The following is a 27,651-nucleotide window of genomic DNA, read 5'->3' as shown; positions in this document are numbered from 1 at the left end:
AGCTAGGAAATTTTAGATACTGGACTTAATGGTCTTATGGGGCCCCCCTTAAGAAGGCCATGTGTATTACTTCAATTTAGAAACACACACCAAACATTTCTCTTCTCATACAGCCACCATTTCATGGTTTACAACTGCTTCTACACTGCTGATGTTTGAACAACAAAATTGTTTGCCAACCCTGATTTTTAAAAAAATTACTCTCAGCATGTACAGTTTTGCATTTTAAACTCATTCGAATCATAGCACCATCATTACTATGGGAATAAAATGGAGTTTACTTCTGCTGCCCTCATCACTTGTCACTCTCTGAGCAGGCATCTGGGGGGTCCCTGCACTGTGGAGTCATGGATTTTATTAACTGTACTACTGGCTTTCACAAGAGTGTATGTAACAAAGACAGATATATAATTATACATGCAGAAAAAAGCGTGTGTGTCACTTGTTCTCATATGTCATTTGTTCATATAAAACAAATTTGATGTAAATATTTGGTGCAGTAAGGGAAGAAGAATACTGATGTAAACCCATTCCAATGATTTGCTTTTGTAATAAGCTACTTGATTGTTCAGGGATAACCAACTGGTGACTTACAGACTAGATCTGGCCCCTGTCAACCCAACCAAATTTTAATCAAGTTATCTTTTTTTTTAAAAAAGTTTCCCACGGTTTCACTCAAGAGGAAAACAATTTAGAATTGTAACAGAGTTCACACATTCATGTTACTTTTTGTTATTTTGTATTTAATACAAATATATTTGTATTATATTTAAACAAAATATTTAAACAATTTATATTTAAACATAAATATTTAAACAAGTTATACCATGCTTCGGCCATCCCAGTTCAAGTTAGTTAATGCCATGTCAAGAAAGGTTATTGATGTGAGCAAAGACCAGAGTAACCACTGCAGAATGCTATTCTAAGATCTGTATTGATTCATGCAAAGCGAAGGAATAACTTGTGAAATGTGCATCTGGCCAAATCAAAGGAATCATGCTGCTGCTCGAGTCTGTGAAACAGTGGGTTGGATCCAGTGCTGGTCATCTACTAGTGGAACGGAAACCACTAGCAGAACGGATTTCTCCTCCCCCATGCAGCCTCCCCTGCGCCCCCCAAATCTGCTCCAGGGTGTTGCTCTCCAGAGCAGAGTTGGGCCACGTGAGGGGGGCTGCAGGGGGGAACAGAGGACGGTGAAGTCCCATTGCAACAGCAGAAGTCCACTCATGCAGTGTTGGATCCTATCCTCTGTGTATAACTCAAATAATTCTAAGATAGATTATGACTGGGTTTAGAGAACACACTGCAACTCGTCGTGGGTTATTTAACCCAGGATGAGCCATGGTGATTGTAGGCACCAGGTTGCATATGCAGCCCCTGCTTGGGGGTTGTTGTGTCATGCAAACCTGGCAAATGTGGGTTATGAAAGGGTTAGAAAACCCTCACACAACCCTATAACAGACCATGGGTTATGTGAAGGTTGTTTAACCATCACATAACCCATGCTCACTGGGTTCATATGACATGACAACCCCCGAACGGGCTGCATATTGAAAATGGTGGTTGCACGTGCCCTGTAGCCTCATCATGGGTTAAATAACCCCATGGTGGACTGTCATGTCATGCAAACAGCTCCTCTGTGAGAGGTACGAGGCAAAAACCTGAACTTTGGGAGGACTGGGGAGTGTAACATTATCTTGATAATACCTTGTTACCAGCAAGTAAGGGTTGGCCATTATGCAACAGAAGATGTTTGGTTTAACATTCAGAACTTGTAGGGAATTGCTCTTTTTAAGTGATACTTTAATATGAGCTGCTGGCTAGAAAGTAATGACAGTGCAAGGTTACTTACATTGCGCGTCCATGCCACTCTGTCTGTGTTGTAACCCATCATGTTCATGAGACAAGTCACAAATAAGTTCCACTCTGAGTAGTAACTTGGTCCTCCTGGGGCATTGTAAGCATTATACCATCTGACAAGCATTTGGACAGCAATCTCTTTGGGCAGGATACATTTAATGCCTTGTAAACATCTTTTGACTGTTCAGGGTGAGGAGGGACAAAAAATAATGGTTAGATTCTCTTTTTTTGTCATTGAGCCGTTCAATCAATTTATCTGACTTGAAACGCATTTGATGTTAATTCATCCAGGGACAGTACAGATGGAATTATAGTGATCTTATTCACTAAAAGATGGACCAGAATGTGGCATTATGTGCTTCTTCCCCAGCAAGAATTGCCCCTACCTGGCTTAACTACTGTTAAGAGTTTCATCAGCAACAATGATAAATGAAGTTAAGCTCTACATAATCTGGGACCAGAAAACACCTCCTCTTGTACAAACCTGCTCAAGCATCGAGATTTACCTTTGAGGCCCTGTTCCCGATCCTCTTGCTGTCAGAGAAGTATGGGAGGTGAGCACAAGGGACAGGGCCTTCTCTGTTGTGGCATCAATAATTTGAAACACTTTCTCAAAGGAAGTCCACCTGGCCCATTGCCACTTGCTTTCTGTTGGATAGCTAAGACATCTCTTTCAATTTGCATTTTGGGGTATTGCTTTGTGATGGCAAAATCTGACTGCCAATGTCTTAATATGCAATTATGGATGACTGAACTGTTTTCAGGTCCATTTTAAATTATATTTGTGATATTGCTTTAGTTGTTGTAGATTTTTCTTTTAACGTTGTTTGCCACCTTAAATTTTCAATAGGAAGGTGGGATGTGTTTGAAATAAATTTAATTAATTAACGAAGGCTAACCACATTCTCTCAAACAGAGTTTGTCAAACCAGGTTCAAACCGGAGTTTAAAACCCAGATTACAAGCTCTGTTAAACAGAGGCTGTACAACTGTAGGAAGGAAGGTAGGAAGGAAAACACAACTTTTTGAGATATGTGGGTTAGCATTGATTAACTATACTAATTTTAAACAAATATATGTCTCTCATGCTGTATTAACCTGCATGTAATGGTATATATGTTCATAGTTAATGCCTCTACATTTTTGTTGTGAATACATACTGGAAATAATTCATGTTGTAGGGTTAATCTAATTTAGTAAAAATTAATAAAAAGCTTAAAAGAGAAACTGGGTTAAAGTGAGGAATTTGTTTAACTCTAACCATAGTTAACATAGGTGCAGATGTAAACATGACTATGATGAGATTTCAAATCTCAAAGAATCTGTCTGAAGAAGCAAAATATCTGAGAAATACCAGCTCTCATGTGAATGAGATTGATGGGGAAGGATGCATACCATGAAAAGAATGCCCCCCTGGGCTTTTGAACATGCCCAGTCTCTGCTTCTGTATTTACACAACGTTGTATTTCTTTCCATGAGTGAACAAGCTAAAGAGGAATAGGACTAAATAATGCTTCTTTAAAGAATAATCTCTTCTTCATTAACATCTGTTCACTATGTGAACATACAAAGATGCAAAATGTTAAGTTCCTCAGGCCACCTGGCAGCAATTGCTGTGAGCATAGACAGCATTACACTTGCACTGGGCCTGTCTGGTTAGAGACTGGGAGCACGAGTAGAGTTATGTCTACACTGGTCCAGAGCCTGGACTTTGTTGGATTCTATATCAATGATCAGAAAAAGGAGAGCAATGATGCAATATCATACCTAATTCTGAAGTTGCAATTTCAGGAATGGTAATTCTAACCATTGAGCCATTGCTGAGTTCCTAGAAGAAAAGACAGAGATATATCACCCTGAGGAAGACATTCAACTTCTACAGCACATATCATTACACAAACTAAATTGATCCGTAACATGCTCAAGGTATGCTCTATTAGAAAGGCACCGACAATCAAAAGCACTGCATCCCTCCTTGAGTGGTCTTAAGAACAAATGAATTTCACAATAAATGATTGCATTCAAATCCCACCTTTCAATCATTCAAGGCAGCTTATATGCAAATCAAATTTAAATTAAACAAAATACAACAGATTTGTTAAAAATATTTTATTGATATTGATAAATGAGCTGTTTTACGAGTCTCATTAGATATTATATAGCCATTACATTTCATTCTATAGTGACAGCTATTCTAGAGTTTGATTTAATGGCAAAATCTGTTCTTATGTCCAAATGTTTCCAAAACAATATTTCTATACTGCCCAGTAATGTGGGTTCTCAGAGCACTTTACAGTAAAAATTAAAACCATACCAAGAAATAAGGCACAAATATGAAATCTAAAACAGACTCAAACCAGCAACAGCATAAAATCAGAGTAAAAGCAGTAACAGTGAACAATATTAGTACAAAGGGCCTTAAAAGCACTAGAAGATTTTTAAAACTACACATTGAAAAACCTGGGTAAATAAAAAGGTCTTCACCTGGTACCAAAATAACCATAACACAGGCCCTCTCTGGGGAGAGTATTCCACAACTGGGGTGCTACCACTGAAAAGGCCCTCTCTGTAGTAGCCACCTCTGTACCTCATTTGGAAGGGGTACCCAGAGCAAGGCCTCAGGAAACAATCTTAATGTCTACGTAGGTTTACAATGAAGGAGGCATCAAGCTCTTTCAGGGTATTATATAACAGTGCAAGACCACCACATGTGAAACAGAGATTCCCTGGTATCGTCTCCAACACAGAGGAGGTAAGCTATTATTTCATATAATGAAGTTGCACAGGGTGAACTGCTGCCATCTGTGTTATTAATTTCAAATACAACTCACAAGTTACCACCAAGGTAGTTTTCAAAGGTTGTCTAGATCATACAGTCTTCCATTCAGACTCCAATATAGAAACCCAATGCTGTTCTTAGTCAGTTACTGCTGTCACAAGATTCCAAAACTAATATCTTTTAAATAATAGGGACTTAAAGGCTGTCTGGGAACATAAATATTCAGAAATGGTTAGTGATCTAACTGCTTGCTGAGTACTTAATAATCTAGATGCAAACACTCCTATCAGGGTATTCTGATACCAGTTAATGAGATGAACCTGCCCACAATTTTGTGCATATTTTATTGGTACTAACAATGGTCCTAATAAAGGTATTGCCTGACTGAGGATTTTGGCATTTTTTGCATATGGACCAGCACAGCTTACTTTGCTTTGTTTGATCTAGAGAGAAACACTTACCAAAGTCACTCTGTTCTGGACGGGATCTCTCACAGAATGAACAAAAGTCCCAAGTTGCTGAAAAGTGCAATCATCAATATAAGAGGAGTCTTGAAGTTTGGAAGAATCCCTCAGCTCCGGAACAGGGGACAACACTCCCTGCTATAAACAGGACAAAAGTTATAATCTTTTAGCATTATAAAATCAAAAGTGTTGGAAGGGGCCTTGGAGGTCATTCTAGTCCAACCCCCTTGCTCAATGCAACCACAGCATCCCTAACAGATGGCTGTCCAGCCTCTGCTTAAGTACCTCCACAGGCCTCTCAACACAGGTATCCACTCTGTCCACAAGCACAGGTAGAGCAACTGAGATGGCAAGAGGAACTTCGAATAATCGACCAAAGCAAAAACAGCACTGTCAGTTCCAGGCGCCAGAAGGGAAACTGTAGGCAGGTGAGGCAGAACTCCAGAACCACTTTGTGTTAACAAAGAAGGATCCATAATCTTTACATGCAGACACATGGACAACATGCAAGACAAGCCTTCTCAGCAAAAGACCCTACCTCGTCTAAGGGTCCAAGGTGCTTATTCAAAGGCTTGGAAGGAGTGCCAATACTGTCCAAAGGAGTGCTTGGCCGAGGCATTTGGGTCGACATGGTCAGCGATGGAGCTGGCAAGCCAGGTATGAAAACCTTTCCTACCTTGTAATGGGCAACAAAGAGAAAAGCTAAGCCAAGTTTCAAGACAGCTAACTTTTCAAGTGCAACACATCCTTAAAAAAACACAACAAACCCAAGCAATGGATGTGGATTATTAGAACAAGCTGTATGCTTAATAAACGACACATGAATGAACTGCTCCATGATGCTCACAGAGAAATGGATAGAATCACTTCAAATGCTACCTTAGACCAGGTGAGACTATTCGTCCATCTAGACCAATATTGTCCACCCCAGCCTTCCCCAACCTTCCCCATATTGGCTGGAGGATCCTGGGAGTTGTAATCCAGCATGTCTGGAGGGCACCAGGTTGGGGAAAGCTGATATAGTAAATTCTACTCTGACTGGCAGCAGCCCTCCTGGATTTCCCATCACCTACCCCTGACCCGTTTTCTAAAAACTAGCAAAGCCAGGGTTGAACCTGAGATCTTCTGTATGCACAGCACGTCTTCTGTCATTGAGCTATGGTCCTGCCCCACTTCCTAGGTACGTATTCTCTTAAAAAAAATATATACCAAACACCAAACTACATGTGATATTCACATGTAGTTTCCCTGGAGCTTTTTCTTGGAGAGCTGCCATCTGAAATGGAAGAACCCCCCACCCCTTTCTCTCTGGCAGGTTTTCCACTAGAAACAGTCCTTTCTCCCAAGCTGCTTTTTTCCCTTCATGGAGCATGATTTTTAGCAGAAAACTTGCCAGAGGAGGAAAAATTAATAAACTTGCCCCTCTCCCCATGTGGGCTTCTTACTGCAGACTGCAGCTATCGTGGCTGCATTTTTAAAAGAATGAATGCGGGGAGGGGAGGTGCTACATATGGCTGAGCATCACATGCATTTGGCTCTCAGACTCATTGAAACAGGGGCAATCAGGCATGGAAGGGCACACCATACTTGACTGGCCCTGTTTCAAGACAGACGGGGTTCACGCAGGAGATAACTGAAGGAAAACTGGGAAGGAGGACGACAAGGGGAGCAACCCAGATACAACGACATGAAGAACATTAAAAAGGAAAAACACCCACCCCCTATCACTCAGTGGACTGAAGATTTTGCTGCTCTTGCCACATTTGAGAGTATCTCCTACAAACAATTGTATGGATGCAGCTTATTTAGATATATGGACTGCTTATATTAAGCTATGTATTTGAAAATGAAATATTAATCCTTTTTTCCCCCTTCTTGTGTTTTCTTTCTTTCCTCTCTTTTTTCCTTTTCTCTATATCAAGAGGAATGTTAATGATTAATATATACTGATATGCTTCATGATATTAATTTCCTCCCCTTTTTGTTGCTTTTGTTGTTGTTGTTGTTACACTTGTGTTACAAATAAAAAGGTTACCACCCACCCCCCGGCCAAACATTGAAGAGGAAAACAGGTAGAAACACATGCCAAGGTGAAAAGGATTGCATAAGACACAGGGGGGAAAGAATGGAGACATTTTGAAGACCAATCTACCGAATGAAATGCACAAGAGAATAGAAGAGCTATTAGTTGGAAGAAATGTTGTCCATACCCGAACTACTCCAGTGTACAGGACTAAGTTCCCGTTGCCTTCCAGAACCAGCATTGTGCCAATGCTCTGTAAACAGCCCCCACAAAAAAGAAAAGGGCGAATTAATCTGCTGCCATCTAAATGAATGCAATCAACTGACATAAACCTCCTCTGTGCTCTACATTTTACATTCGCAAACTTACTTCGACTGGAGCTGCATCCTTTGCCTGTATGTTGGTGACAGAGCCGAAGATCAACTGTGACATGTCGTTAGTCTGTTGAAACTTGACACAGCTAAAAGGCAGGAAAGAAAATGATGCCATCAAAGTCTTGAGAAATATGAGAAATGTCTGTGGTATAATATGAGCAGATTTACACTATCATCTTTTCCAAAAACCAAGATTGCCAGCCGGGAGGGCTCCTTCGTGTTCAGCTTTTTGATAAATATGTATAAATGTTGCTACTTGACTTGATTCATCAAGTTAAGACAGGAATTGCGTGCAGTCATCACACCAAACCACGGTTAAGGAAGCTTAACTAGGCTTGGTATGATATCTGAATTGACAAACCATGCTTTGCAATCGGCCACTGAACCAGAATCAGACGCCATGGTTTGAAGTGGGGTTGCAAACCATGGCTTGTGCTTGGCGTGATGATTTTGCTTCAATAAAGTATTAGACTTAATAATATCAATGACTTATTTTATCCAGTGTAATGTTTATGGTACATAGTAATTCTCCTCATACAGATTATGATCAATTAAAACCTTGCTCCTCCAGGCTGATTATCACAGGTAGCAACGTTATATGGGGGATTTGGGGAAGTGAGATATGACACCTTCTATCTCAAGGTTGGGGTGGGGGGACTGGAACAATAGCACACAAAAATATTTCTTCCCCTCTAAATACTGAAAATGGGATTTGGACGCTTGCTATAACATTCAGGGCAGGATCCAAGACTGCCCTTGTGCCTCCACTCATTCTGCTGCGCCTGCCAGCACAAAAGGGAGTGCCTCCTAGAGCAACCCCAGAAAAGAGCGGAAATGCTTGTTTCCAGAACAGGACAGGTTAACGGAGCTCCCTTCTGTCAGCTCTGCTGACCTGCCCCATTCCCAAAATGAGCTTTTCGGCCCATTTCCAGGGCTGCTTTGGGAGCTGCCAGCCTTCCCGTTGCACTAGCAATGGGTCCCGCCGGCACACAGACAGTGTTGGATGCTGCCATCGGTTCCCGTTTGTTACAGTCCCAATATTTTACACAACAGTTAAAAGAAGTCCACATACTGAAAAACACTCACCGCAACTGGAGCTGGGACTCCACTAAGTAGCACAAAAACTTTTGCCCACAAAGGTCAGTTGTAATAAATACTTTGGAGGCTTGAGAGTTCTTCTCCCTGTCAACATTCAAATCATAAGCCAAATAGTAAAAAAACAAAAAAGAAAAAAAGGCTGAATTATTCAAATAAGAAGCCTAAAAATTAGCCTAAGCCTGCTTTTGTTATTAAACTGAATGTTATTTTACACTTTCTTAACAGTGCAATCCTATACATACTTAGCTGGGAGTTAGCTGCACAACTCAATGGGCTTTCCTTCTGAGTAGTCACATATAAGTCTCAAAATGCCCTAAGTCTAGCTTAGTAAGTCTCAAAATGCACTTATACTGCAGTTAAATGCAAATTTATTTCAGTTTAGGGAGCAATCCTATGCATGTTTAGACAGAAAAAAAGTCCTACAACTCCCAGCATTCCCCAGCCACCCATACTGGCTGGGGAATGCTGGTAGCTGTAGGACATTTTTCTGCCTAAACATGCAAAGGATTGTATCCTTGATCAATTTAACCGGCAAAAAGATACACTAAGATTCTTTCATTAACTGACAGCCCTAAATAGAAGTGATATGGAGTGACCTTATTGTAAGTTAGGCCTCTCTTAATCTGTGGTTATTCATTATGATGATGATGCTATCTGTATAAATCATATATTTCTTTATAAATCTATCTATTATAACAGGAGTAGGTAAGTTGTGGCCCTCCAGATGTTTTGGCCTATAACTCCCATCAACCCTAGCCAGCATAGCCAATGGTGAGGAATTATGGGAGTTGTCGGCCAAAACATCTGGAGGGCCACAAGTTGCCCACTCCTGCATTATAACCTACCAAACATATCATTTAATATCACGTATTAATAGTAATATCTGTTATTTTTCTTCTGTACAACCTAAACACAAAATATACAGTGACCACATTCAGATGCCAGGGTAATCCAGAATTTTTAAATCTGCAATGAGCAAGCTAGTGCATGCGGCTCAATAGCTCCCACGTGGCTCCTCCTACCAGCAGGAGTGGCTAAACAAGCCAGGGCCTAATAATCATGGCACAGTACGGACATATTCTCCTGCTTTGCTCTTCCCGTAAGAACAAATCTGGCAGGGATAGCTTCATGTGACGTTCAAACCTGCAATTATGATTCATTGCACCCAAACAAGCCAGATTTTGAGCCTGAGTTGTCATCCTGGTCACGTGAGCAGGAGAAGCAAAGCAGAAGCAAACAGTCTGTGTGCACCAGCATACAGCTCATGCGCATCATGGTTGAATAAGCCAGGATTCCTGGCTTGTCGTTACGTGTGAATGTGGTCAGTACCTACTCCCTTGGCTAAAAACCGTAAATAAGTGAGTTTGAGAGTTAAGCAAGGCTTCTATTAAGACAACATCATGAATAAATAGATTCTTCCAGACCTCGTGGTAGTGAAGGCTTCTGTCCACAGATGGTCTATGCAAAGCTCTGGAACAATGAGCTCAGTTTCTGGGGCAAGGAAGGAGTCAGTGGCACTGCTGGGAGAATGGCAAGCACTGTGCCTCCTGGGAGACTGAGCGTGACTGGAGAAGTTGAATCTCTGCACGCCTGAGAAAGAATGCACCCCTAAGGCTGGGGAGTGGGACCGGCTGCAAGAAAGAAAGATTGTTTTGCAGCCATGAGTTGTACGTAGGGCACCCCTTTCCACCAGCAGGGCAAGATGTCCGTACTTTAGCATTTGAGGTAGTACGGCAGGGGTGCAGAAACTCTTTCCCAAGGGCCAAATTCCATTTTGAAGAAGTTCCCCGGGGGCCTCATTTCAGTGGTGGGCGTGTCCAAAGGCAAAGGGGGGAGGGACCAAATACCCAAAATACCAGCATATTTTAGCTAGCTCTTTCTGCCAGTAATAAGGAGAGGCATTTCAATCTTTTAGAAAGGGGGAAAATCTGCACAAAAGCCAGGAAGCCACCAAACCACCAGTGACTGGGGCAGAGGGGCATAGCCATCTGGGGAACACCAGACTTGGGCTGGGACCCCCGGGCGGGCCGCATTTGGGCCCTGAGCGTGAGGGTCTGTACCCCTGTAGTACAGCCTCTTGCTGTAGAGCAGGAGCTCCAAGTTTGACAGCCCCTGTTCAAATCTTCCAATCAGCCAAGAACTTGCCGGGTAGCTTAGGCAAGCTACTATCTTTCAGCTTCATCTCCCACATGTATAATACCGGGATAAAAATACTAGCCTGCCATGCTCCCCCACTTTGAGCCAACTCAGTGTCAGGGGATCCAAGGGGCTGAGCGGCACCCAAAACAGCACCAGGGACTGCAGTCAGAATGGGAAATTGACATAGCCTCTGTGCATGGATATAAGTGCTTGAGGCACCCTTGGGGGTGGGGGGCTCTTTGGATCCCGCTTAAGAATTATAATTATTACTACCAGTGACAACACACTTGGCTACAATACTGTAAGCAAACAAAAGTATTGCAGCTGCACTTGCTCACATTTATCCCTTCCTCCCCGCTGTGACTCTCCCTCCCCTTCCTCTATTGCCTCCGCCACAGTCACCAGTTTAGACTGTAAGCTCCTTGAGGGTAGGGACCTGTCATTTTTGCTTGTAACGCTTTGTATGTGATGTAGCGGACCGGGTAGGATTCCCTGCTCAGCTGTGAAGCTCACTGGATGACCTTGGCCTAGTCTATCTCTCTCTCTGCCTAACCTACCTCAGAGGGTGGTTGTGAAAATGAAATTGAGGGTGGGGGGGATATGCTGAACACCATTCCAAGCTCCTGAGAGAAGGCTGGGGTAAAAAACAAAACAAAATTAATTTTGTTCATGTATGCATTTATGCTCCTGGTGGTTCCACATGGGCCTATGGCCAGACCAGAGTCTACCCAGAGAAGAGCCTTCAGTGTGGTGGCCCCCGTTCTATGGAACTCCCTGCCTCTGGAGGTCAGGCAGGTGCCAACACTGTATTGTTTCCGGGACCTCTTGAAAACATCTTTATTTCAGGAAGCCTTCCTTGACTGACCAGCCACAATTTTTACCGGAATCGTGTTTTTTTTTTAAATAATAATTTTTAACATGGAGGTTTTTCCTTTAAGCTTATCTTTGTATGTTTTATTGTCCACCACCCTGGAATCTGTCTAGATGTGCAGCGGTATATAAATGTTGTGAATAAATAAAATAAATGTATGGGACTGTACAAATAACAGTAAGAAATTAATCAGAGGATGACAATTTCCAGGCTGCCCAGGAACTGACAAGGAGAAACTGAGACTCCAAGGGAATCTTGAGAGCTGGGATTACCAAAAGTGACACCTGGAAACCCCAGTTAATGGCTGCATGGCTGAGGATGAGAATGACGGAAGCGGCAGCCCACTAGAGCACCAGGTTGGGGAAGACGGCTATAACTCAACAACTGAAACACAACTGTGTCAACCTACCTGAGAGCTGCCATGTTGGATATAGAAGGTGAGCGGGAGTGGATGCTGGGGGATGATGCTGATCGGCTTTGACTGTGAATAGAAGAATAGTTCTGGAACGGAGAAGTCACTGGTGAGTCTCCCTTCGACAGACTCCGAAGGTGGACAGTGAAGGAGCTGCTAGCAGCTACATGCTGGGGGGTCCCCACCTGCTCAGAGAACTTTAGGACAGCGCTCTGCTCCTGCACAGAAGTAAAAGTAAAACTTTAAAAATCTGCTCATGTGGTTGAAAGCAGCATGTGGATTTTACATTCATGTCAAAAAATGTTCCCAGCTATCAATCCCATGGGGATGTAAAACCAACTATATCCAAGGCCTGACAGATGAGACAAAGGATAAATTGCAGAAGTATTTAGCTCTCTTTGACGATGACCCAATAGCAGAGGATACAGTGAATGCAGGCCAGCATATATCTGAGGCCAAGAGAGAAAGGTGGATTAGATTAGTAGAGGACCTAGATATGAGCACAAGTAGCCACAAAGCATGGAGACTGCTGAGGCGCCTGAACAATGATCCAACTAGCTCTAGAGAATGTGCCAATGTAACAGCAGACCAAATAGCTAGCCAGCTCCTTAAGAATGGCAATTTAGAACAAATGCCTTTAAATCATAAGACTAAAATTAATAGAAAAAAGGAGGATGAAACAACTAACCTATCATCCCCTTTTACCATGGAAGAGTTGAGAAATGCTATAAGGAAATGTAGACCATGGAAAGCTGCAGGCTTGGATGATATTCTTACCAAGCAGATAACACATTTTGGGCCGAAAGCAAGGCAGTGGATATTAGAAATGTTTAATGCCTGTTTGGAACAATGCAAGATCCCTGGTGTTTGGCGAAAGGCTAAGGTTATAGCAGTTCTAAAACCAGGTAAAGAGGCTAATAACCCTAAGAGAGCTACCGACCAATCTCTCTTTTGTGCCATACTATAAAATCTTTGAAAGACTGATACAAAATCGCCTTACTGTAGCTGTAGAACCCCTGCTTATACCGCAGCAGGCTGGATTTCGCCTCGAAAGAAGCTGTACCGCACAAATCCTTAATCTAACTCAATACATCGAAGATGGATTCCAAAAGGGTAGTGTAACAGGAACTGTATTTATAGATCTAACGGCTGCATATGATACCATCAACCTTAGGAGACTGAAGCAGAAAGTATATAACTAAAAACTTTAAACTTACAAACATTATTAGGAATCTGCTTCAGAATCGTAGGTTTTTTGTGGAATTCCAGGGAAGACGAAGTAGGTGGAGAAATCAGAGGAATGGTCTACCACAGGGAAGTGTATTAGCTCCAACCCTCTTCAGTATCTATACTAACAATCAACCGCTTCCTGCAGGCACTAATAATTATATATATGCTGATGACTGGGCAATGACCACACAAGGAAAAACATTTGAGGAGGTAGAACCACGATTAAGCGAAGCTCTGGAAGGGGTGGATCGATATTACTGTGAAAACCAGCTAAGGCCAAATCCAGCAAAAACTCAGGCATGTGCCTTCCATCTACGCAATAAGCAGGCTGCTAGGAAGCTGCAAATTACATGGAAAGGAGTGTTATTGGAGCATTGCACTAACCCTAAATATTTAGGGGTTACTTTGGATAGGGCCTTAGCATATAAACAGCATTGCATTAACACTAAACTGAAGGTCAGCGGAAGAAATAACATCATTAGGAAATTAACGAGCACTACTTGGAGTGCTAAACCAAGGGTTCTTCAGATTACAGCATTAGCCCTTTGCCACTCAGCTGGCGAACATGCCTGCCCAGTTTGGTATAAATCAGCCCTTGCTGGGCAAGTTGATGTTGCTTTGAATGAAACAAGTAGAATCATTACCGGATGTCTAAAACCTACTTCTCTAGGTAAGATCTACCATACAGCTGGCATTGCCCCACCTGCTGTTCGTAGAGAAGCAGCAGCCTACAAAGAGAGGCTTAAATTCTCAATATCCAAATAACACCCACTTTACGGCCTACAACCAGCTCCTCAGATATTAAATTCCAGGAAAAGCTTCCTCAGATCAACGGAAGACTTTGATGAATTCAAAAGCAGAATGGACTTATGGAAAGCTACAAAGAATCAACCCTGGAGGGAACCAGCAGAGGAGCCGGCACCCGGTTTCTATGAGAGCTGGGAAGTTTGGAAATCATTGACTAGACTGCGCACGGGTGTAACAAGATCTAGAGATACTCTGAATAAATAGGGCTATCCGGAGATCTCTGCCCTATGCGACTGCGGAGACTTGCAGACAACAACACACATGTATACTTGTCTTTTGTGCCCTGACCAATGTACACATGAGGACCTTATGACAGCGCAACAGAACGCAATTAATGTTGCTAGTTTGGGGGCAAGATTTGTCTAATTTCTATATATTTTAACTTCTACATTTTATATTTTAAATGTTATGTGTTATAGTATGTTTTTTAATTGTGATGCTTCTGACACGAATAAATAAATAAAATCTTGAGATATAGATCTAAGTCTAAAACATGACCTGTTTCCGTGTACCCAACTGTTAAGGGACAAAAGACATGTGGCACAAGAGGGGTCCAGGACAGGATCTCCCAAAGTCTTTTTCCTTACTGCAGACCCCGGCGGCGAGGAGGGGGGCCATGTGCTGAACTGGACCAGGGCTGCATTATTCATTTATATAGCTCCATCAGTGTGCCTGGAGCATTGCAGAGTCCAAGAGGAGAGATGGCTGCCCTCATCTAAACTTCAACACAGGGAAAACTGATAGAAGAAGGGAAGGGAAGAAGAAGGAAGGCTGAATGCAAAAGCAGTATGTGGTTGTTCCGGTAACACGTCCTTAGGGCTAGCATGGCAGGGGAGGTTAGAGCAGGGGTGGAGGAATTTCAGCCCTCCAGATGTTCCAAGACAACAACTCCCATAATCCTCAAACCTTGGCCAAGCTGGCTGGGGATGATGGGAGTTAGAGTCCGATGGCATCTGAAGGGTCGCCAGATCCCCACCCCTGGGTTAACAGTCTGTCCCTCTGTGCTATTTTCCCAAAAATGAAAATCCCCATCCTTGAAGATGCTATTACCCAAGGGGCAGGGAAGGGGGGTGGGAAGAAGACAAATATGAGTATTTTTCCACCCAGTGGGGCTAACAGTAGCTTTGGGAGGAGGAGTGGTAGGACTTTAATTGGGGAAATGTGAAAGGGTTTAACCTAGTGTTTCTCAAATGTCTTGAAGTGGGATCTGCCTGTAAACTTACTCAACCTTTTGGGACCCACTTGTAAACTACTCCACCATTTGAGCCCTAATTCCTGCTCTGGAATAGTAAAAAAAGAATATCACGTTAATATTTAACACTGCAGAAGTTACTATTCTGCATTTCATTTTTAATATACAGTAGCCTTCCCCATCCTGGCGCCCTCCAGATATATTGGACTACAACTCCTATTATGCCCAACCAGAAAGACTATGGCCACGTTACAGTGGAGGCTGATGGCTCCAAGGTGAGTGGGGTGCTGAATCCACTCCAGGTTTCATTCAGAACTCTAAAGTTGCTATCCAAGATGCAAACTCCTTTAGAGCTCTGACTGAAACCTGGAGCGGATTCAGCACCCACTGACATCAGAGCCACCAGCTTCCACTGTCACGCTGACTGGGAATGATGCAAGCTATAGTCTAACACATCTGGAAAGCACCAGGTTAGGGAGAGCTGACACAGAGGGAGGGAGCAAGCCAGTCTCTGAAAGAGGCCCAACAGCAGTAATGGTGTGCCATCAGCCCGGTGAAAGAAAATAAGCCCATGGAAATTATTTTTAACAAGCTCCACATTGTGCAATCCACCCAGAACATGACAGGACCCACCTGTGGGTAGGGATGCTGGAGAAATTTGCGATGCGTTAAAATGAGCTCGGATTTCTAAGAATCTGACCTACGGAATCTGCTGCGGAGTGACCCCCTCAGGCCGTGCCAAGTCCATGGACTTTTTTTACTTTCCCAAAATTTACGCATATAAATCCATAGAAAAATATGCAAGTTTATGCTGAGGAAACGTTGAATGGAATGGGGGACAATACACTAAACGTTACGTACTGAGGTAAATTATGTAAATACTTACATAAATACTTATGTAAATATTTCTGTATTTTTCCGCATGTCGGGAAAAAAAATCACATCCGTCTCTGGGAAGATGACGGAATGAAAGGCGCCTGACGGAATGAAAGGCACCTGACAATCTGCGAAACACAGATGGAATGGATTTTACACAGTCCGGACATCCCTACCTGTGGGTCACAACCCACAGACTGAGAAGTACTAGTTTAGCCCCCTCTCCCAGCACCACACCCCAATCCAATTCAGCCACACCAGCACAGCTGCTCAGAAGTAAGGAAAAAGCATTGGGAGATTGATCATACATCTTTCCTGCCACATGCAGTTCAGCTCTAAGAAATGCCTTAATCCTCTGGTTTTGTTACTGTGCTTTATATGGTTAACAAGCTGGGAAATACCTGAAAAACAGCAACAAGGCCTTTTCCCCAAGTATGTGCCTACCCCACATCTCTGCGAGTTCACTATACAAATGCAAAATCGATTATATAGCATGGAATATGCTAGTAAACACACATATGCATGGAGTATTTCTGAAAGGGTGGTGAAAGGAATGAGGGGAGTATAATTTTCAAAGAATGATGTAACATGGATTAAACTTCTACAAACTGCTTTCTTGGCAAGGCTCCACCCCACACAAATTATGGAACACTCTCCCTAGAGGGGCTCGCCTGGGGCCCACATTGTTATCCTTTTGGAACCAGGCCATGGGTTTTTTAATTCTCCCAGGACTTTTCAATCTTATGACTATCATTCCAAGTTATGTTATCTTATCACTTCATGAATGTCTAAGGGTGCAATCCTATGCATGTTTAGACAGAAAAAAGTCCCACAACTCCTATCATTCCCCAGCCAGCAATGCTGGGAGTTGTAGGACTTCTTTCTGTCTAAACATGCATAGGATTGTGCCCTAAGATGTTGTTGGAGTATTTATGTTTGTACAGATTTTAGTATAATTTAGTCCCTCTGGTTTTTGCTCCTACGATTAGTATATTAGCTACTGAGCAGGTAATTGTGTTTTTGTACTGGGTATCAAGGATTTTTTTGGTAAAGATTTTATCTTGGATTTTTATTGTATTATGTTTTATTTGATTTTGTAATTTGTATGATGTCTTTATCTAAGTAATAAGATTAATATATTTGTGGTTTGTGCACAGCTTAGGATGGGGCTCCTGCTCCCTTCAACTGCTTGCTCCAATTAATTTGAACTGGATGGTAGTTTAAACATACCTCCTGCCAGGAGGGGCACAAAAATTCTCTACAGAGCTGCTGCACATCCAATTTCAGTAGTCACTAGGAGAACACTAGTAGGAATACTGGGCTAAAACATAGACCAAATGTTGAACCAGACTGTATTTATGTACATTTTTATATTCCTCCTATTAACCAGTGGTTCTCAAAGCTCATTAACAAAAGTTTATTATTTATTTACTGCCTTTAAAATCCCATTTTCCAGACAATTGTTATCTCGCAAAGCAATTCACATCAATAAAAAAGCCAGGCAATTAAAAAAAAGAATCAAAACAGTAACATGCTATTAACTAAAAACAGAAGTCAATTCAGCAGTTACTTTAAATTAAAAATGTCAATCTTACTAGTGCCAAATAAAGAACAAGATTCGTAACTGATAGCACTCAAATAAGGTACTCTACTTTACCCCCTGTGCCCCCTAAGCATGGGGAAGGAGTTCTAAACACAAAGAGGCACCAGAGAGAAAGCCCTGTCTCTGGTAGTGAGCCACTGTAGCAGCCACATCGGGGGTCAGACTAAGTAGCCTCATGCAGTCTCATGTTTCATGTTCTTGCTGAGCTCTTTCTCCCTTGAATATATTGTTGTAAGCTGACGAGACACAGGAATTCCTTATCTTGTCAAAGGTCATACAATTGTATATCTTGTTCCCTGCTGTTCTCTTCTGTTCTCTCCTTATCATGGCTACCCTATAACCCAGTTCTTGTATTATAAACAATGGTGCTAAGAGAAGAAATGTTGAGGACTGCAACCCCACGCGAGAGGGGGAGGAGGAGCCGTTTCATATGTGTCACAATGTCTATAAAACCAACGTGCTGATGTATTTCAGGGCTTCTGGCTCTTTGGAAATGATTCCAGCCTTAAGCCCGCGCGTTAAATAAAGAATCTCTTTTTCCTTCACTCCGTGGTCTCTCTGACTCTGGGTTCTGCAACATAAATGGTGCCGTGACTCGGATGTGGCAGGCTCTGATCCAGACAGGTGGCATTTGCCTGCTCTTGATCGCCGCACCAGGAAGACGAGCTCGGCGCATGCCTCCCTTTCTTGGCGCCACCGACCTTTTTGTCGGGTAAATGGGAGAAAGCCTGCACCGGGATCGCCCAAACGGCAGCGAGCAGCAAGAGAACCTTGGGAAGCGGAGGAAGGAACTTGAGCCCTGCCTGTATCGCAGCTGCAATTGAGTTGAAACCCACATTGGAAGCCTTCAGGAGAAAGGCAAGTATATGGAGAAAAATAGGGCCCCGCCTTTAGGGAGAAAGGCCACTGGGCAGAAAAAAAGAGGGCCCCGCCTTATGAAGAAGGTCAGTGTTGGTGGTATACGTATACATAAAGAACCTACTCCTTGCGGGTAGAAGGGGGGCCTGATCACACCCCCGAGTGGGCGCCAGTACCCAGCACGCCAGTACTCAGTAGGAAGCTGAGGAAGCTGGGGAAGCCGCTTTCCGCTCTGGTAAAAAGTGGGAAAAGTGGGTGGCAGGGACATATGGATGCAGTGGAGAGATTGATGATTGTGTGAGTGGCTACTGCGGTTTCTGACGCATACCGTTGACCGTCCGGGTGCCCAGGCCAGTAGCAAAGTGCGTGGTGTGTAAAATCCTCTTGTGTCGGCCAGTGAGACCCCTTACTCACTGACCAATTCCCATTCCCTAATTGTGTCTGTCTTCAATTTAGGAGGGAGGCTATGGGTGGTGGGGGAAGCAAACCTTGCACCCCCTTGGGATGTATGCTAGCAAATTTTAAGAAAAGTTTTAGTGGAGATTATGGGGATCCCCCCATGAATCCTCAACGGTTGCAGACTTTGTGTGAAATAAGAGTGGCCGTCTTTTGGTGTAGGATGGCCTACTAAAGGCTCTTTAGAGCCCAGCAAAATCAGCTGTGTATATGCCATTGTGGTTGGGAGACCTGGGCACCCCGACCAATTTCCCTACATAAACTTGTGAGATTCCATAGTCCGCGCTTCTCCTCCATGGCTAAAGAAATGCCTAGAATCCCAGGCAAAAGTTTTGGTGCTCAGAAAAGAAAAATTGGCCAAGAAATTACAACCAGTGTTAGAAGCCTCGTGTAAAGATCTGGCAGAGCTAACGGCGTTTCCACCTGCTTATGCCCTGCTTCCACCACGGGCCCATGTTACTGTAAGACCGCCCCGTCGAGATCCAGATCCTGTGGCTCCTGAGCCCCTGCCATCCCCCCTACAGAGGCATTGCCCCTCGCTTTGACTTAGAACTGTCGCCATCAGTTTCAAGCCCCACCGGCAGTAATTCGCCGATTTCAGCTACGGTCCTCAACTCCCAGATATTGTCTGCCGAGACTTTCATCTCTACGGGATCGGGAGGTTCCCCTCTTACACCTCAATCAGCATTAATAAAAGAAATTGAAGAATTGAAGTGTTGGGCAGAAGATTTAATAAAATCGGCAGTGACCCTTAAAAAGATGTGTTCTCACAAAAAAGGGGAGGCGAGCTCGTCTACTGCTCAAGACTTGCACCCCCTTGAGATGTATGTCAAACAAAGAAAGAAAAGGGTTTAAAAAAAAAAAGATTCAGAATAGAGAGAGAAAACAGCAAAAAGCTCAAGGTCGAGCTGAGAGAAAAAAAAGAACAAGATCTGAGGCTGTTAATTAGAAAAATGTCGCAGGACAGTCTGGCTTTTAACAAAGCGTGGGAGCGTGAGAGTGTAAGGCCGAAGAAGTAGCTGTTAGCCTAGCGCGCCGAGAGAGGGGGGGCAGGAAAATTGCCCACAACGTTCTGAGTTGTGCAACATCATCACCTCGCCTAATTGAGATGAAATCCCTAAGAAATGGAAACTGAAAATGAAGACCCAGAAGATGAAGGCAAAATAAAAAATAAAGGTGAAGAATCAGCCCCCAGAGCACAGGCTAGACCCCTCTTCGAGTGAAAAGTGTGCCAGCAGAATGAAGCGGAGAGACCATGTTAAAAATCTCTGTCAAGGTAACCGTGTTTAGCTTTGAACTGTGATTAGAATTGCATAGAGCCTGTAGCTACTGACCATCGGCTATATGATTTCTGAAGAGCGTAACCATTAAGCTTTTGCCGTGGGATTCCCTGCAATGAAAAATCTCACTGATTTAAGCATCCAGTGTTACACTGCCTAAGTGTGTGTGCAGAAGAGACCGAGAAACCAGACAGCATGTTCCTGGCCAAGCCAAAATCACGCTACTACCATGCTCCTGAAAGCTGCAATAAACTGTGTAAGCTGGGAGACCCAACCTGATTGAGAAGAAAAGAAGATATTGGAGCAACTGTCTTAAAAAACGATGAGATCTGTGTAACTGGCTGGCTGACGCTGTCAGTGATGTTACAACTTTAAATTAAGACTGTTTTCCTGTTTGAGACCCCAGCGAAGAAAGCTGACCCGAGTTATTTGTTGCCCGTGCCAAAGCAAAGATTTAGCTGCCCTGTACCTCATCATGTCCTGTTTTGAGCTTGGGATTTACAAATACAAACAAACTGAGAAGCTTGCCTCTGAAGTCCTGCAAATCACCCCACCACCTCCCCAAAGATTAATGGCTGCCTGAAAAATGCAAGTATAAGGCGATGCCCATCACCACCCAGCGTCCTGAGTTTCGGCACTCAGTGTTTCAGTGCTTTCATGTACCAGGTTAGAAGAGAAAAAAAAAAGAGTAAGTTTTTAGAATGTCTGTGAGAACCTGACAGAAGTAAAACAGAATTTACAGAGGAGTTGCCCAGGTTAAAGCGTCACAGCTAGAGAGCTGAGCTGTGCCACTCTGTTTAGAAGGAGGCCTTGCTAAAAAGTTAAAGGCCCTTGTCTGTCAGAAGGGGTGTAGGGCCACACTTTCCCTTTTTAAACTGATGCAAAAGTGGAGAGCCTTTGCTGGAAACATCGCATCTTCACTGCCCAGAGCCTTCTCTGTTTGCCTCCATCATCATCTGGGCTTTTTAGAGACACTCTTCACATGAACTAAAATTTTAAATTGTCAAAGACTTGCCATGGACAGTGCTGTGACGCTTTTGATAAACTTGAACTCTCATCGCTGTGGACCGTGTGTCTGTTTTTGTAGTCAGCTCAGTGTACAGCAGGCTGAGTTTGATCTATGACTTTTAGATTTCCTTCTGCCAGAACTCATGCAGCATAGAGTTGCCGATGCAAAAATGGTGACCTAGAACTCTTTGCGTGTGTGGGTATGCCCGTCCCTTGATTTTAATGGGCCCTGAGCTTTCAGCCAGAAGAGCAGTATGATTGCTGGATCTGCTCCATCATGCCTTACCATGCAAAAAGTGTTTTCCATTCATTGTGTTAAATTGCAGAAAAAGTTTGTTGTGTATATTTTATGATTTCTTAAATATCATAAAATATATGTGATATTTGCAGATTAGTGTTAGTTGCAACTCCAAATAATACTAAGTGTGGTTCCCAATGGATGACAAGGAGAAAAGACAAAAGCAAGTAGAAAAGAAGGAATAGAGAAAGTAAAAGACAGATAGAGAAGAGAGAAAAAAAAGAAGAAAGAAAAGGCAAGAGGCAAAGAAAAAACATTTGTAGAAAAGAAGCGTGGCCATAGTTGCCCCCAGGGTAAATTAAAAGCAGCTGATTGTGCCTAGAGCTTATTACCTGGGGTAAAGTAGCCACAATAATGTAATAGTTCTTTAAGATGAAGAAAATGTAACTAGAAGGAGAAGAACAGCCTATCCCAAATGTGTGTCATTGGGACTAGTGTAAGGCAGAAAGGTTTAAGTAAGTGAGTTTAACTTAAAAAAAGACAAATAAAGAGACAAGGCTGGTGCATGGAGCAGAAAGTTTTATGTAAAAAGTTTGAAACATGATCTGCAATACAGGCAGATCAGCAAAGAAAAAGAAAAAGAGAAAATATTTGTCTTCCCATACTAATGAATAAAAGTGTTATCGAGCACATTGAGAAGTGAAGTTGTTAACAGAAAGCTGTGCCTGAGAACCAAACACTTCTAGCCTATGCTGAAAATGCTTGCTAGTGTTGTGCTGCCTCATGGGTAACATGTATGGTACAAAACCCATTTAGATCAATAGCTCGTGGTTCAGAGAAGCTGTCTGATCCAACCATTAAGTACGCCTGTGTGCTGTAAGTTACCCAATAAAGTCTCCTTGTAAGTAAACCCCCCCGCTGGAATCCCAAAACACAAGTGGGGCTAGAGTGCCCCACCCAGTATCAAACCCTGCTGTTAAAAGCCATGAAAGCAGGTATAAAGAAGTCAATTAATATGACCAAAGTGTCTAAAGTGCTGCAAGGTGCCACCGAGGCCCCAGAGCGTACTTGGAGCGTCTTTCAGATGCCTATCGCCAGTATACCCCCCTCGACCCAGAGGCCCAAGAAGACGTGGACGAAAGAAGAAAAGAAGAAGACCCGGCAGAGGCAGAAGATTCTTAAAAAAGAACCAGTGTGCCCAGTGTGGACAAGATGGACATTAGTGGCATGAATGCCCAAATAAAATAAATCAAATACACAAAGGAGAAAACCAAAGGGGCCAGAATGGGCGAAGAGGGAGACAGCTTGAGAGGGGCCGTGACATTGACTTCATGATTGACACTGGAGTGGCATCAAGAGCAAGCAAACATTAGCCTTAAACAAAAAGTCCAAACACCGAGCAAAGTTCTTCAAGCCCAGCGTTGCTTTGTCTTAAAAAATAAGCCATTCCCATCACAGAAGTTCATCCTTTCCAACCAAGAGTTAAAGTATGAGTTAAAGAGGGAAAAATAACCCTTTGACTCCCAGATGGAGAGGACTGAGAACTGTCATACTTTCCACCCCCGCAGCTATGAAAGCAGCTGGAGTTAAACCCTGGATACATTGGACACGAGTCAAGAGAGCGAGAGGGGGAGAGTAGATTGTAAACAGAAATCCTGAAAATCCTTTAAAAATCATTCTGAAAAAGCAGTAAGAAGACTCAGGCTAGACCTTACTGTGGACACACCGGGAAACTGTCCCCCTGCGTACAGTCAGACCTGCAACTGGAGAATTAAAAAAGGGGACTAGACCCTACTGCAGCTTGCCAGGTGAATAGCTGCCCAGCGTACAGTCAGATCCCAAAGAAGATCAAACATGCATGTTGTAGTGTTAGTAGTGTTAGTAGTGTTGCATTGTGTTTCCTTAATAAGGAGCAAAAAGGGGGGTCTGCCCCTAGAAAGAGAAGTTTGTCCCAGCGATTTGCTGATAATTACTGGCTTCACCTGGCTAACATCACGAAAATAAAACATTTTTGTTTGCCAAGAGGTATACCTGCAAACAGGCTTATTAGCTCTTGCCTAATACCTGTCTGTAGACATCCTAGGAAAATTCAAAAAGATACCATATTAAGAGTTTATGGTGTAAGTTTAACTTATTCCCAAAATGCTAATTGGGGCGTGGTTGCAAAGATCCTACCCCCTACAGAGTTCACTCTACGCACCCCCATCGTTGCTGAAACAAATGCTACGTGTGCATGAATGCTTAATTGTCAAAAATTTCCCAGAAAATATAAAGCTATCCCTGGCCCCCTTCTACTGTAATAAAATTCAAAACATATCTTTTAATGATGCCCACATGCTTTTGCCTCATGGATGGTTTTAAACATGTAGTTCCCGCACTTGGTCATTCATTCCTGCCAACTTGTCTAATAACCACCCATGTTGCCTCAGCCGCCTGGTGCCAATTCTTCCCCTGTGGCCCGAGAAAAATCCGTCGACGGCAGCCTCGAGCACTCCAACTAACTAAAAATTGTAATAGTCATGTGCAGTTATATTCTGACTCAGAAAAATTGGCCTTAGCAATGTCACTGGTTGGGGTTGCAGGTTTAGCCTTGGCTAATGGTCTGGAAATCAACCGGTTAGCTTGCAGCTTAGCCAAAAGCATAAATGCCACCTCACAAGCATTGTCATTGTTAAATAAAGAGTGGCGTGATCTAAGAGGTGCAGTTCTAGAAAATAGAGCTGATATAGATTACCTCTTCCTTCTTCATCATTTAAGTTGTGAGACACACCAAAAGCTCTGTTGTTTTAACTTAACTGATAATGGCAATGCTGTAGATGAACAGATCAACAAGCTGCACAATATAGTAGCTAACAAAACAATAAGACAAAACAATTAGCTCAATTAATTAACCCCTTGGCTTCCAGATCTTAGCTGGCTTGAAGCATTGTTCATCCTAATTCTACCAGTGTTGTTCATAAAAGTTCTGTTATGTCTCTGCGTTCCTTGTCTTATGTGCTGTTTAACCAATCTGTTTTATGTCTCAGCTAATAAAACTGCTGCCCTCTACGCTCTAATAGCCCAACAAGAGGCTAAGTAATATGTATGTCACAAAAAGCTTTGTATAGTTATCAGAAATGCTATAATTGTAATGAAATTATGCATTTAAGGGGGGAATGTAGCAGCCATATCGGGGGTCAGACTAAGTAGCCTCATGCAGTCTCATGCTTCACGTTCTTGCTGAGCTCTTTCTCCCTTGAATATATTGTTGTAAGCTGACGAGACACAGGAATTCCTTATCTTGTCAAAGGTCATACAATTGTATATCTTGTTCCCTGCTGTTCTCTTCTGTTCTCTCCTTATCATGGCTACCCTATAACCCAGTTCTTGTATTATAAACAATGGTGCTAAGAGAAGAAATGTTGAGGACTGCAACCCCACGCGAGAGGGGGAGGAGGAGCCGTTTCATATGTGTCACAATGTCTATAAAACCAATGTGCTGATGTATTTCGGGGCTTCTGGCTCTTTGGAAATGATTCCAGCCTTAAGCCCGCGCGTTAAATAAAGAATCTCTTTTTCCTTCACTCCGTGGTCTCTCTGACTCTGGGTTCTGCAACACCACCTTCTTCAGAAGGTGGTGACACCATGAGCAAGGCCATCGATGAAAGGCTTTTTCTCCTCTACAATAGTCAAGATCTTCCAGCTGCTCCTGAAATGGTGATCTATGCAACAGGAAGGCCCTTCCTTGTCCACCAGCTGGATGTCAGAGATGTTAGGAAATTAAATTATATCCACACAGCACGCAAAACTATAAGCCACCCCAGACCATGCAAGTGATCAACACACCTCTGCATTTTTAACATTACCGTTTTGAGCATGTGCTTGCCCATTGGCTTCTTACCTCAGCTTTTACTCTACGAAGTGCCCAGATGGTATGCAAACTCTGAGAAGCATCATAGGTCATCAAGATGGAAGGCTCAGCATTGAGGAAAACAATTCTCATGGAGTAGTCAGCAACATACTGTACTCTGGCAGAGCCAAACAAACCTGCTAAGTAGACAAAAGATCAGGTTAGGCTCCTAAGAAAAATGCTGTGCAGTGGACGTGATTTAAAACAACAAAGCTAAGCTAAAAGTCTAAAAAGCTAAAATGCCTGGGAAAATAAAAAGGTCTTCACCTGGCGCCGGAAGGAATACAATGTAGGTGCCAGGCGAACCTCACTAGGGAGCTCATTCCAGAGCCGGGGGGCCACAGCAGGAAAGAGCCTCCTCCTAGTAGCCACCAGCCTCACTTCCTTTGGCAGGGGCTCACGGAGAAGGGCCGCTGAGGATGATCTTAAGGTCCGGGCAGGCACATATGGGAGGAGGCAATCCTTCAGATAACCTGGCCCCAAGCCGTTTAGGGCTTTGAATGTTAATACCAGCACTTTGAATCAGGCCCAGAAATGGACTGGCAGCCAGTGCAGCTGGAAAAGTACTGGTGTAATATGAGCTCGTTGGCCAGAAGCAAGGTGAGGAGAGGAGGAAGTGGAAGTGGAATCAAGGACTAGAAGGACCAGAAGCAAGGTGAGGAGAGGAGGAAGTGGAAGTGCTTCAGCTCCTCTTATTGTAGGCATCTGACAACAATGGAAGTCATCAAAGAGGATTTTTACTTATTTATGACATTTCTATACCACCCAATAGCTGAAGTTGATGCATTAGATTCATCACCGCTCATGGACAATAAAGCACTGTTTGAAGTCAGTAACGCCTGAAATGTACAAATCTACCTAACACCAAATTAAGAGTAACACACTTCAAAATAATCAGTTTGGAAAATCATAAATGCTGATCTTATGTAAATTGCAGAAATATATTCACACAGTTGTAATTAAGCACAAGCATTTTAAGGTATTCTTACAACATATGTCCCCTTCATGGATCACTGCCATGTTGTGGCGAAGGGGCTTGCGTAACTCAGTGAAGCCATAAGCTATGCCGTGCACGGCCACCCAAGACGGGCAGGTCATGGCGGAGAGTTCTGACAAAATGTGGTCCACTGGAGAAGGAAATGGCAACCCACTCCAGTATTCCTGCCAAGAAAACCCCATGGAACGTATCACAAGGCTACTCCGGGAGAGAACGGAGGACAGGAAGGCTCGGTGTGCTATGGTCCATGGGGTCACGAAACAACAACTTATGTTGTGTTTTATCTTTCTTGAAATCGTAGAGACACAGAAAATTAGAAGGAACCAGTACTCATAAGTTGCATGCATATTGTTTTGATTTGTATATTCACAGAAGATTGATTGACTTGTGCAATTTGAGATTCTGACTGCCTGAAAGATGTGCATGTCAATACATTTTATCAATAGGATGGTTTATAAACGAAATCAATGTCTTTCTTCCTACGTCCCTGGAATCCTTTATTTCCTTTCTATCCCTGCTACAGAGTGCAGCCCCTTTTTTCATTCCGTAATTATATGACCACAAAAGCAACAGAGGACAACCTTCTTCAGCAAAATGACTTATTATCCTTCCCCAAGTTGTGGCCCGCCAGATGTTTTCAACTCTCATCAGCCCTGACCATTGGCCATGAGGGCTGGTGGGAGCTGTAGTTCAAAACATCCGGAGGTGGGTTTAGTTTCCGGATCTCACTTAAAATCATCAGGCTTATTTGTTGACTCGTACTAAATTTTGGTCATTTCCGTTTCAATGAGATTTTCCACCTTGGTCAGGTTTGGAATCTTCTTGTCTGGACCCTCTCTCTAAACAGATGGCATTATGTTCTAGGCATACTCAATTGGATGGGGTTCCATAACATAGTTACGGCTGTTAGAGATGTGTGGCGTAAAATGTCACATCAATTACATTTTGATCCATTTTCTCATGCTAAATTGACACTATTTAAAAATGGGTTAAAAAAAAGTTTTTGTGGCACACATGAACAGGTAAGTCAATTTTTAACTTGGATCAACTGGTGGCTGCTGATGATGAGTTTTGTCATTCTCTATTTTGCGGGGTTAAAATGATTTGAAAGCTATAGCTGAATGGCAATACTTGCAATTGCAACATTTGTTAATATCTAGTATTCTGCTGCTTTTACAGCTTCAGCGTCCCCCTTACT

At 42.9% G+C, this 27,651-nt stretch overlaps 1 protein-coding gene across 15 annotated transcripts in view; it reads right to left on the bottom strand.

Moving 5' to 3' along the window:
* Positions 1-27,651, bottom strand: part of ANAPC1 (anaphase promoting complex subunit 1) — a 93,062-nt gene that overhangs the window by 55,902 nt on the left and 9,509 nt on the right. For 6 of the 15 annotated variants that reach the window (XR_014786951.1, XM_084829090.1, XM_084829093.1 and 3 more), the window contains exons 8-17: positions 25,448-25,596; positions 12,017-12,237; positions 10,022-10,228; positions 8,586-8,681; positions 7,495-7,585; positions 7,313-7,378; positions 5,641-5,778; positions 5,100-5,240; positions 3,627-3,687; positions 1,853-2,040 (exon numbers count right to left, since the gene is read on the bottom strand). Coding sequence is in view for 14 of the 15 variants with exons in the window: in XM_084829090.1 (XP_084685216.1) it covers positions 1,853-2,040; positions 3,627-3,687; positions 5,100-5,240; positions 5,641-5,778; positions 7,313-7,378; positions 7,495-7,585; positions 8,586-8,681; positions 10,022-10,228; positions 12,017-12,237; positions 25,448-25,596 (1,358 nt within the window). In the remaining variant the exon portion in view is untranslated. The remainder of the gene's footprint in view (positions 1-1,852; positions 2,041-3,626; positions 3,688-5,099; positions 5,241-5,640; positions 5,779-7,312; positions 7,379-7,494; positions 7,586-8,585; positions 8,682-10,021; positions 10,229-12,016; positions 12,238-25,447; positions 25,597-27,651) is intronic. The other 9 variants (XM_084829098.1, XM_084829099.1, XM_084829102.1 and 6 more) reach the window with 3 other exon arrangements.

Source organism: Heloderma suspectum, chromosome 1, assembly GCF_057233095.1.
Source record: "Heloderma suspectum isolate Gila_16-S chromosome 1, 16-S_ref, whole genome shotgun sequence".
NCBI lineage: Eukaryota > Metazoa > Chordata > Lepidosauria > Squamata > Helodermatidae > Heloderma > Heloderma suspectum.
The sequence above is the reverse complement of the archived record's forward strand: the minus strand, read 5'-3'. Positions and strand labels throughout refer to the sequence as shown.